The following is a 12,755-nucleotide window of genomic DNA, read 5'->3' on the forward strand; positions in this document are numbered from 1 at the left end:
CCAGAGGATTTACCCCCCTTCCTGACCAGGCCATTTTTTGTGATATGGCGCTGTGTTACTTTAATGGACAATTGCATGGTTATGCAATGCTTTACATACATGACATTTATGTAATTTTTTCCCCACAAGTCAAGCTTTCTTTCGGTGGCATTTGATCACCTCTGTGGTTTTTTGCACTATAAAACAAAAAAAGACCGACAATAAAAAAAAAAAAAAAAACATTTTTTTTTGCTATAAAACATCCAATAAAAAAAATTTTTAAAAATCAAAATTTCTTCTAAATTTAGACCAAAATGTATTCTGCTATATGTCTTTGCGATTAAAAACAAAAAATACCAAAAAGTGTATATTGATTACTTTACGTAAAAGTTAGCGTCTACGAATGGCGGTATATATACTGGAATTTTTATTTAGAATTTTTTCCATACTAGTAATGGCAGTGATCAACGACTTATAGTGGGACTGCGGCAGGCATTCTGACACTGAGTGGGAACTAATGGCCACTGACATCCCCAGTGAAAATAATAGTGATCAGTGCTAATAAAAAGCACTGACACTGTACTAATGACACTGGGCAGGAAGAGGTTAACATCTGGGGCAATCAAAGGGTTAACTGTGTGCTGTGTGTTTTACTAGGGAGACAGGCTGCTTTGTACCTCTCTGCTGTGCAGAGAGATACAAAGCAGCATGTCCATGCTGACAGGAGAGAGATCTGTGTTGTTTACACACAGATCTCTCCCCTCTCAGCCCCTACCAACAATCACCGAATCCCGGCCGGGATTATAAGCCAATAGTGGCGCAGGTAGGGTGCACGCTCTCCCTACCCAGAAATGCAAATCATGTATATATACACACACACGCTTTTGCACAGCCCTGCCACCCTGTAGCAGTATTTCTACTATAGGACGGAGGGCAAGGGTATAAAAAAAAAAAAATACTACCCACCACTATGGACATCTCTGCAATGGATTTAAAAGGAGAACTGAAGAGAAAACTTATTTTCTTCATTTTTGATAGAGTAAAGGAACATTATAAACCTTTTTAGGTTTTTTTGCCATCTGTGTCTAATTGGGGAAGATTTCCCTTCACGTCCTATCTGATAGCCAAAATTGGACACGAAAGGAAATCCCTCTGAAATAAGATAAATCCCTGGTAGTCACTAGAGCTAGAATTTCCATTTCCCCTCTATTTCTGTTGTGGTGACCACTCAAAAATTTTAGTTTTTTTTTTTTATCACTTTTGGGGATAACAGTCACCAAGACAAATAGAGTAATGCTCCCAAACAGGGGCACAGACAGGGAGGAGAAAGATGAGATATTTGTGGGATGCCATTGTGTACTTCTGAGAAAGCTAGTTGTCTGGCTGCCATGCTAATGCATAGCTTTAACATTTTCTCCTCCTCAAAAACAGAATAGGCATAATAAGTAAATCTGACTTTTTTCAGGCTTCCATTAGTCACATAATTTTCAGAAGCCAGACAGTCAGACAGGCAGCCAGCATTTTCAGACTGAGACCAGCATTTTCAGCCACCAAAGTTTTGATATTCTCTCAATTTTTAAATGTACCTTCCAAGAAGAATGTATTCTTTCAATATATTCCAAATGTAGTTTTCAAAATTTTACAGTATCATGGTAATCCGTTTGGGGTGATATAATCCTGATATGGATTTATCTAAATACAGTGAGCATTTTTAATACATTTTAGTAAAAACACATTTCTATTTATTTTATAACTCTGATAACCCACATGCTTTTAAGTGCAATGAAAATATGTTGCAAAAGAAGAGATGTTTCTGCGGGTGAATGAATTGTACCTGCATGCCCAAACCTCTTCTATTACAGCCTCACAACCTTTTCTACCACTGAACAATTTTCAAGTTTCAGGAAAAACTTGCTAAACAATGATTGCTGTGCATGTACATCTTTATAAATAGAAAGCTATAGTTAAAGGGATAAAAAAAAGGTTTGGCATATGTTAAACCGAGAGAGAATAATTTTTTTTTTAAAAAACTCACCTATCGTATGTGCCAAAATTATTTTCCGAATAATTATGAGATGAAACTGAAAAGAAATAGGTTGACATTGCTAAACTGGCAGTCAGTGGGGATGGGCTCCCTACATTGGTGGTCATGGAGAAGGACCTCTTACATTTGTAAGGAGGGGGAAAAGTGATCCTTTACATTAGTGGTCAGTGGGATAAGGGTCCACTTACATTGGTGATCATGAAGAAGGTTCTCTTACATTAGTGTTCAATTGAGGAGGCGACCCCTTACATTGGTGGTCAGTGGGAGAAGTGGACCCTTAATTGGTGGTCAGTGAGGGAAACACTCCTTAGCATCGGTAGTAAATTAGAAAGATCCCCTTATACCCATGCGTTTTTGGAAAGAATGCTTTTTTACATTGGTGGTCACAGAGAAGGACGGACTATAAAACTAGTTGCCAATAAAGTGTTTTCTTGAAATGGTGGTCTGTGGTCAAACATGGATGGCTCAGCGGGTTCAGCAACACTGGTGCTGCCACTATGCAGGCACTGTTAGGTGGTGTCTATGGGAAGCTTATAATCTTCCATAAGCACTAGGAAGTAGGCTGTTTGGAAATTATTTATCACAAGGGCCATTGCAATACCGTGTGCCATAAGTTAAAGCACATTAGGTGCCTCCTCTGCACCTTTAGAACCATTCCCAACCATTAACATACACAGCCTGTTTGTATGTAATACAGTATATCAAAAATGTATTTTATTGCACTATATTTGAATACCAGATGACACTGTCATAACTGGAAGGGTAATATCCAGAATATTTCTTCACATAACTTACCGATTATTTTTAAAGATTACATTGAATGTTTTTCCAAGATTTTGGCAAAAAAAACCTGCCATTTCAAATTTAAACTTATATTTTCTTGCACTGAAACCACATGAAACACAAGTTTCAGTATAAAAAAAAAATAGAACAGAGCACTGTAGCTATGAACTGAATACAAAAAAATATAATTTTGCCTGTATAAAATGTACTACATAGGTCATAACAAGAAAATAATACTAAGAAATTATACCAACGGTTAGATCTAAAACTAGTGGAAAGTCTGTCCCAAAACACGTTGTTGCAAAATGTTTTTCTAACAACTGATTTCATTAACATCAGCATATGGCACAACTCAAAAAAATTGCTTGAGCATGATGGCCACCATACATAAACGTTTATATCTTATGCCTAATTTTCTGAGGCATTCTAATGCTGTTAGGTAGAGACATCCATATTGTTTAAACTGTCTTCAGTTACTTCAGTTGTAGGACAACCTGGGAACAAGAAAAATAGTTAATATTTAGCCAGGTCCAACCAAGCCAACACATACCTATAATAGGACAGGCAAAAATAAAAGGGAAAGTAAAAGGATTTTATTACTACAACATACAAAGATATTTTTTGACAATTGTGCACCTCCAACCTTGTTGCAACACCTTGCCAAATGCCATTTTCCATTACATGTCCTTGTGCACAAACCCAGGTTCATAAAGACATGGCTTGTTGCATTTGATGCAAAGTAGCTTAGGTGGAGATCCCTGATCTCTGCACTATTAAACATCTTGGGGATGAATCAGAACAGAGATTGCAAGGCAGGTCTTCTCATCCAGTCAGTACCAGACCTTAGATGCTCTTTTTGCTCAATGGGCATCAATTCCCAAAGACACACTTCAATCCAAAAAGACCAAGGCTGTTATCAAGAGCAGGCAACTTCATACAAAACAACTATGGTTTTGGAAAGGGATTTCCGACAAGATCATATGGGTGCAATGGTCAGGTGTCCACACATTTTGGCCATATAATATAGGGTGCATTTATGACATTTAGACTGCAAAGGAAGCTTTACTTTCTAAAAAAAAGTTCAGCAATGCCAGCATACTTACTGCCAACCTGTGTATATCAGACTATGCCAAAATGGCCCAGTCAATTCTTTTAGGACAGAGTACAGAGGTGTATCCCACCTCTAAAACATTCTACAGTTAATGAGAATAGATCTCTCTAAACCATCTGGTTCACAGCATGGCTGTAAATTAACCTGAAGAAAATCTATTGATATTGCCCTCAGCCAGCCCAACTCTTGCAGACTGCAGAAGAATAATATAAATTAATATCTTCTAACATTGCATTGTTATCAAGCATTTGGTCCCGTCTTTGACCCTGTTGTTAACATTTTATCTCACTTACTGGTAACATAACAGTAATTGATGTAAATCTCCCCGAGGAGGAGAGAGTAAGAAAACGCATGAAGAGACATGGCTTTCACCCTTGTCACTCTATCCTAAATAGAAAAAAAGATCCAATCGAAGCAAAAAAAAACAAAAAAACAAAAGTTCAATTATACATAAAGGGTTGGATGGAGACATCTGTGACTACAACTCGTAGTAGCTTTAACAGTGTAGATAAAATCTGAGACCAGAGCTGTATAGGGTATTATACAAGGTGGGAATTTACATCTTTCCATAGAAATCCCTCTTGAGAAGCCATGCCACCTAAACATAGGGGACAGTACAGTGATGTTTACTTAGCACACTAACTGGTTTTTATGCCATCACTTCACGATATGCAATACAAAATGTATACTGCAACCATACTCTGAATCTACTGTCACATCCACATTAAAAAAGCAACCAAAAAAAATCACTGAAAAGACAGAAAAAGGTTATAAAGGAATACAATACCTTATTAGCTGCCTCTAAAGAATTGATAAGATTCTGCAGCTCCTCTTTATTCATCTCAATGGAAATCGGTGTCATTGTTCTATTTTTGAGAATATCCAGATCAAGGTTCACAAGTGGCATTTGCAATGTGGATAGCTTATCACTTGACATGGCAAGCTACACAGAGGAAAGAGGAGAAATGTTGCAAAATTACTTTAAAAATCATTTACTATGGTAAGCTCGGCCACAAACATGTTGCAAATGTCATATGAAAGCAAGACACCTGCATATGTTATATGAAAAACATTTTAAAAGCCCCCCCCCCAAAAAAAAAACAAAAAAACAAATATCTCAAATGAGCTCTCCCAGTTTACTAAACTGTCACCCTTCTAAACATTATTCTGCACCTTTAGGCTCCATGCACACGGGGCATTTTAATAATGCTGGTAACGTTAGCTGTGTAAAGTCACGTTCAAAACGCAAGTTTTTTTTAACATGTTTGCGTTAGCATTTAGCTGCATTTTTTACCTTTTTTTTTTTTGCTAAAAAAAGTAAAAACAATGCCGGTTTACCCCGATTTACTGTGGTTTTCAGCGTTAGAGTGTTTTTACTGCAAAAAAATTCCACTATAAACCCACTAGTTCTGGGGGGGTGTTTTCCAGCCAAAAAAACACTGATTACAGTCTGTGTGCGCATGGACACATAGGATAACATGCTGGGGAGTTTACTGGCTGAAGAAAAAAAAAACGTCAAAAGCCAAAAACAGCAACTGTAAAAATGTCCAGTGTGCAAGAGGACTTAGGAGCTAACAAAATGGCAGGTGTTCTTAAAGGAGACTTTTTATTTCTCTTTTTTAGTTACCACCTCTTGGGTTTTCACAACAGAAGCATCAGCTATAATAACAAATAAGCATTCTCTGTGTAGTCAACCAAGTCTTTTTATCTTTCCTAAAATCCTTATTGAAAGGCAAAGTTATCGATCTTCAAATTGTGGGTGCTTTCATTGCGACATCTTTCCATCTGTTATTCAAAATCTACAAATACGCAACACCATTCTAAAAAAAGATGAGTTTTGGATTGCACAATATGAAGCTTCAAGTTATCTCTTGGGTGATTAAAGTGAAAATCAAGATCTATTCTCCTTAGTGTTGGATACAGTTGGGAAGTGTAAGGACTGCTGTAAAGGTTTCACTGATATCTATATACACGTCGTGGAGATTTACTCAATCTGTCCTTGCAACAAAAATGAGGGCAAGGCTGAATTTTTAGCCACTGAGAAATCACCCAATGGAGACACCTGTTCCGGTGACAACTCTCAAAGGCAGCAATGCCTTCTTTCTTCCTGCTGTGCACCTGAAACAGGAAGTGAGGGGGAAATCATCCTGGGGACACAGACAGCAGGGCTCTAAAGTAGAACTCATACCTGCTTTTCATTGTAATGATGGATCCAAGGTAGTATATTAAAACAAAAAAAAAAACACTTAATAGCTAAAAGTATGTAGTAAAGCCTTAGAAGCTAGAGAATGGGTAAGTGCTCAGGCTTTGCACCAGTTGGAATGCTCCTGAAGCAGCTTAGCACATAGAAATCCCATCTTGTTAAAGTTGTATATTTCATTGCCAGATCTGATTGTAATTGCCATTTATGTATCTGTATTAGTGCTTATTTGTATTACTTACATTGAAAAGCGTCAATGGAGATGATGGTGCTATATAAAATCTTTAATAATGAGAATAAATAACACTGTAAAGATACAGCACTGCACAGAAATCAAGAAAACGGGAACTCCTTCTTGCCTCAATTTTACACCTGACAGCACATTTTCAGTCTGATAAGCAGAGGAAATCCCTGTAGACTTTTATACTTTCTGATTATATAGACTGCATACTAAACAAAAAGCAGAGGCATTCAGCCAATATGTAGAATATTAGATTACACTAGAAGCAACTAGGTTATCCCTAACGACTTTAGACAGCAGCTGAAAATTTGCAGTTTTGTCTTCTTTCAAATAGAAAATGATAAATCTGAACATAAAACCCAAGTACAAGCCTATACCCATATTTTTTTTGTTCAGTCATGATTTTCCTATTATAATTTCTTATCAAATATCCATTCAGACAGAAAAGGCAAATAAAACTAAAAAAACATTTCTCTGTCGGTGAAGATGGACTTTCAGTTGCACCAAGTTGCACAATATTACCCTAGATAAGCATCAGAATGTATACACTGAAATTCATTGTGCCACTACCCCCCCCCCCCCCCCCCCCGGATAAAGTGCTACTCAACCGTATATGTCTTGACCTAGAACAACGGTGTCACTCCAGTAATCTTGCTGGTACTTGGAAGAGATCCAGCAATGCATTGTTAGATGGTCTTCCAAGTTAAAACATCATTTCTCTAAATACAGACTCTGTTTCCCTCACCCTCTCAAATCAAATTTCATAAAAGTAGTACAAGTACAGGTACAATTCAAGCTTGCAAGCATTGCAACGTTTTCTGGAAAGCCTTCAATTTACAAACAGAGGAAAAAGAAACATCTGTACACTACATCCAAAGCATGTTTTAATAAAAATTAATAAAAAATTATTCCACTTCAAATTTCAACCTATCCTCTAGCTGGCAACAATATGCCAAAATCAAAAGCAAGCTATTGTGTATTACACTGAGCCCCCATTTCAAAACATTATTGTAATGTTAACCTTACAGTGGTTTTCAGGCAAGTTGTACACTTTGCATGTTTGCTGAAACACATTCCCATTATTGTATTATATACTGTATTTGTATATTTTCCCTTAACCACTTGCCTACAGGGCACTTTTACCCCCTTCATCTCCAAGTCAATTTTCAGCTTTCAGTGCTCTCACACTTTGAATGACAATTGCACGGTCATGCAACACTGTACCCATATCAAATTTTATACTTTTTTCACACAAATAGAGCTTTCTTTTGGTGGCATTTAATCGCCACTGGGTGTTTTATTTTTTGCACCATAAACAAAACAAAAAAAAAGTTTTTCTTTGTTTCAATTATAAAATTTTGAAAACAGGTAATTTTTCTCCTTCACTGATGTGCGTTGAGGCTGCACTGATAGGGGGCACTGATGAGGTGGCACGGATAGGCAGCACTGATAGGCTGCAAGGATGGGATGGCACTGATCATCAGTGCCGATCTGCTCTGTGACAATTGCCGGTTATCGGCAGTACTTTCCTCATGCTGTCAAAGTGCTGCCAATAACCAGCAACTGTATTTACTCGGTGATCTGCTGTGTCATTGGACACAACTAATCACATGGTAAAAGGCCCCTGTTATTGGCCTTTTACCTCATCATGTGATCAGCTGTGTCCGTAGGACACAGCTATAACGGAGAGCGCCAAATGCCCATCGCTGGGGGAGCACGGGAGGGTGCGTTCTAGAAGGACGTCATATGACGCCCTCCCAGAACTGGACAACTGCGCTGAAGCCATCATTTGGCTATAGCGTGGTTGTGAAGTGGTTAAAGTGGTTCTAAAAGGCAGAAAGTTTTTTTAGCTTAATGCATTCTTTGCATTAAAGCAAAAAACCTTCTGTATACAACTCACATAAAAAAAGGGTGAAAAGCGCTCATCAAGCATGAAGATCACAGCTGCTATCACACTGATCTGGTCCCACTGCACGCATGCTCCAAATGCATAGTTACGCCCATCACCTCAACCTTCGGGAAGCGACATCACAGCTGCTCATCTTGTGTGCCCACAACTACCAGGTAGTTCTTGGATGACGTTCAGAGCACATTGTATGCCCAATTCATGCAAAACTCCACGTAATCCCAAGGAGTTTACATACTTGTTCTTGCAAGTAAGTGTGTGTGTGTGTGTGTGTGTGTGTGTGTGTGTGTGTGTGTGTGTACGTACATACATACATACATACATACACACACCCACATACAGACGCAGTTGTGTTCAAAATCATAGCAGTGTGTTGAAAAAAGTGAATAAAGCTCAAAATCCTTCTAATAGCTTTTATTTCCATACACACAAATGCATTGGGAACACTACACATTCTATTCCAAATCAAAACATAAAGAAAAATATATCAAAATTTGTGTTGTTCCTCTAAAAAAATTGAAGAAAAGTGAATATTAGACTGTTCAAAAAAATAGCAGTGTTTGTATTCTTCTTTACAAACTCAAACATTCACTATATAGACTTAAAAATGTTTGAAGATTTTGCTCTCCTTTGAATCACTTAATATTTAGTTGTATAAGCACTGATTCTGAGAACTGCTGTACATCTGTGTTGCATGGAGTCAACCAACTTCTGGCACCTGTGAACAGGTATTCCAGCCCAGGATGATTGGACTACATTCCACAGTTCTTTATTTCTTGCTTTTGCCTCAGAAACTGCATTTTTGATGTCACCCCACAAGTTTTCTATTGCATTAAGATCCGCGGATTGGATTGGGCTGGCCACTCCATAACGTCAATCTTGTTGGTCTGGAACCAAGATTTTGCACGTTTACTGGTGTGTTTGGAGTCGTTGTCTTGTTGGAACACCCATTTCCTCTTCAGCATAAGGCAGCATGACCTCTTCAAGTATTCTGATGTATTCAAACTGATCCATGATCCCTGGTATGCGATAAATAGGCCCAACACCATAGTATGAGAAACATCCCCATATCATGATGCTTGCTCAACCATGCTTCACTGTCTTCACAGTGTACTGTGGCTTGAATTCAGTGTTTGGGGGTCATCTGACAAACTGTCTCCGGCCACTAGACCCAAAAAAGAACAATCTTACTTTCATCAGTCCACAAAATGTTGCGCCATTTCTCTTTAGGCCAGTTAATGTGCTCTTTGGCAAATTGTAACCTCTTCAGCACGTGTCTTTTTTCCAACAGTGGGACTTTGCGGGGGCTTCTTGCAGATAGCTTGGCTTCACATAGGCGTCTTCTAATTGTAACAGTACTCACAGGTAACTTTAGACCTTCTTTGATCTTCCTGGAGCTGATTGTTGGCTGAGTCCTTGCCATTTTGGCTATTCTTCTATCCATTCGAATGGTAGTTTTTCTCTTCCACGTCTTTTGGTTGCCATTTTAAAGCATTTGCAATCATTTTAGCTGAGCAGCCTATCATTTTCTGCACTTCTTTAAAAAGTTGATTGGAGAGGGGAAAACATATAATCAAGGTACGCTGTTCTTCTGAACAATGTCTGGAACGACCCATTTTCCTCAGAATTTCAAAGAGAGATGCACTGTAACCAGCATGTACAACATTTGCTGCCTTCCTTCCTTAAATAAGGGCAGTAATTGCCACCTGTTTTTCAAAGAATGAATGACTTTACTAATAGAACTCCAAACTGCTATTATTTTGAATATGCCCCTTTCAATTAGTGATTCAATTACACAGAATCCGCAGCATGCATGTAATGACTGTTGGGTCTGTTGTTTTTCTATTACTCTACTATACCTGCTAGTAAATTATTTGCCATGTAGAAATATCATTTCTACCAAAAAAAGTGATTGATCAGGTTAGTGATGTCTGACTGCTATTATTTTGAACACAACTGTGTATATGTATATATCTATATCTATCTATATATACCCTCACTCCGGTCTTCACCTTATTACTGTACTCATCAACTCTTGCTAATTCTGAACCCATATACTAGTAAAACCTCCAGGACTCTGGGACCTATCTCTCCATATAAGTCCTACTCCCATATTACCTCTCTCACCCTTCTGCTTCTCCTAACATCTGGATTCCCAAAATCCTGGGCCGCCATCTCTTTCCTTTGACCAACACATCCGGCACCCCCTATCTTGTGACAGCGGCCACAATCCACACAATCTCGTCACTATTCCTCTTCTTCCTAAAACCAGCCTTCCCTTTTCCTGTGCACTTTAGAATGCCCACTCTGTCTGTAACAAACTCACCTCTGTCCATGACCTTTTTATCACAAACTCCTTTCACCTACTTACAATTACAGAAACCTGGCTTCGTGAATCTGACTTGCCCTCTTTTGCTACCCATGGTGGTCTCCTCTGGACTCACTCTCCCAGGCCTAGTAGATGGAAAAAAAGGAGAGTTGGAATCCTCCTATCCCCTCAAAGCACTTTTCAGGTCCTTCATTCACATCCCTCTCCTCATTTGAAGTTCACTGTATTCATCTATTCTCTCCATTTACTGTAAGAATTGCTGTGATCTAATCTGCCTCCTGGACCATTTTAAAGCTTCCTTGATGACTTCTCTGCCTAGCTGCCTTACTTTCTCTCTTTTGAAATTCCCACAAGCATTCCTCTTCTTCTTCGGTGACTTCAACATCCTTGTTAATTTTAACACTCCTGCTACTTCTAAACTTCTGAGCCTAACCACTTCTTTAGATCTAAAACAATGGACACATGCTTCTACACACTCATATGATAACTGCCTTGACCTTGTGCTCTCCTACCTATGCACTCCTTGCAACCTCACCAACTTTCCTTTTCCTTTCTCTGATCACTCCCTTATTAGCTTCTTCCTCTCCTTGGCTTCCATCTCCTTGTCCTCCAACTACCGAACAATTACCCATATGAACCTTCACTATCTTAACCCTTCTCTTCTTTTTTTCAGCAACAGATTGTCTCTATGACAAAATCTCAGCCCTGTCCTGCCCCAATCTGGCCACATCAGTACACTGTAATCCACCGCGGACACATTGGCCCCCCTCACTACACACAGAATCAGGCCCCAACCGATACAGCCTTTGCAAACAGACAATAGCAGATGCCTCAAAAACATAGCCGTGCTCTTCAGTGTTTATGGAGGAAGACTAAGACCTAGCAAGACTTTGACCAATATAAATCTGCCCTTCAAAAATACAATTCCTGTCTCCACACTGCCAAAACAGACCGATTTTATCACTCTCATTAACAGCCTCTCCCATAATCCCCGTCAACTCTTTTCTACCTTTAACTCTGTACTTCATCCTTCTTTCCATCCACCCACCAACTCACTCACTGCCCAGGAGATCCATAATCACCTCAAAAATAAGATTGATACAATTCGTGACGAGATCTCCACTGTACTGATATCTCCCTCACCCTACACTTTTTGTACACCTGCACAATCGATTCTTCCCTTGTTTAACCGAGCTACTATAGAGGAGGTTGGTAAACTTTTTTTAAGCCCACCTAGCCACCTATCCCCTGGACCCTGTTCCTTCGCAAATACTACAGTCACCCTCTGGCTCTATCCTGCACTCTTTAAATCATATCTTCAAATCTCTCCCTTTCTACTGGCATCTTCCCCAACTCTCTAAAACATGCGCTAGTCACCCCCATATTTAAAAATGCCTCACTGGACCCCACCAATCTTAGCAACCTAAGACCCATCTCCTTACTCCCTTTTGCCTTTAAACTCCTTGAACTTCTAGTTTACAACCGGCTGAGCTGCCACCTCATTAAGAATAACCATTTTGATCCCCTTCAGTCTGGATTTCACCCACAACGCTCCACAGAAACTGTTCCCCTAAAACTCACAAACTACTTACTAACCCCTAAAACCAATCCTCACTCTTCCATACTCTTACTTTGGGGCCTCTCCATTGGTTCGAATCTTACCTATCTCACCGCAACTTCAGTGTCACTTACAACTCTACTTCTTCCTCTTTTACTCCTCTTACCTTCGAGGTCCCCCAAGGTTCAGTCCTTGGACCTCTCCTATTCTAAATCTACACTTCTTCCTTGGGTCAGTTGATGGCTTCCCATGGCTTCCAATACCATTTCTATGCTGATGACACACAAATATCTCTACTTCTCGGCTTACCCCATCAGTTTCCTCACGTATCCTCAATTTACTAACAGACATATCAGGCTGGATGTCACACCATTTCCTAAAACTCAATCTATCCAAAACTGAGCTCATAATATTTCCTCCCCAACCTGCCTCTTCACCTGATTTCTCGGTCAGGATCAATAGCACCACTATCAATCCATACCCGCATGCCAGAGTGCTACAGGTAACCCTGGACTCTGAATTATCCTTTCAGGCCCACATCCAATCGCTGTCCAAGTCATGCCACCTCAACCTCCGCAACATCTCCAGAATACGCCCCTTTTTA

The 12,755-nt window shown here is 39.3% G+C and overlaps 1 protein-coding gene across 1 annotated transcript in view; it reads right to left on the reverse strand.

Annotated features, from left to right (window-relative positions):
- Nucleotides 1-2,704: 2,704 nt before the first annotated feature.
- The window catches only part of COMMD8 (COMM domain containing 8), a 35,826-nt gene continuing 25,775 nt past the window's right edge, over nt 2,705-12,755 (reverse strand). The window contains exons 4-5 of the mRNA XM_089657300.1: nt 4,705-4,860; nt 2,705-3,300 (exon numbers count right to left, since the gene is read on the reverse strand). Of these exons, the coding sequence (XP_089513426.1) occupies nt 3,280-3,300; nt 4,705-4,860 (177 nt within the window). The 3' untranslated portion in view covers nt 2,705-3,279. The remainder of the gene's footprint in view (nt 3,301-4,704; nt 4,861-12,755) is intronic.

The sequence above is a fragment of the Staurois parvus genome, unplaced genomic scaffold (genome assembly GCF_062004578.1).
Source record: "Staurois parvus isolate SC_StPar_1 unplaced genomic scaffold, SC_StPar_1.0 ptg000980l, whole genome shotgun sequence".
Lineage (NCBI taxonomy): Eukaryota > Metazoa > Chordata > Amphibia > Anura > Ranidae > Staurois > Staurois parvus.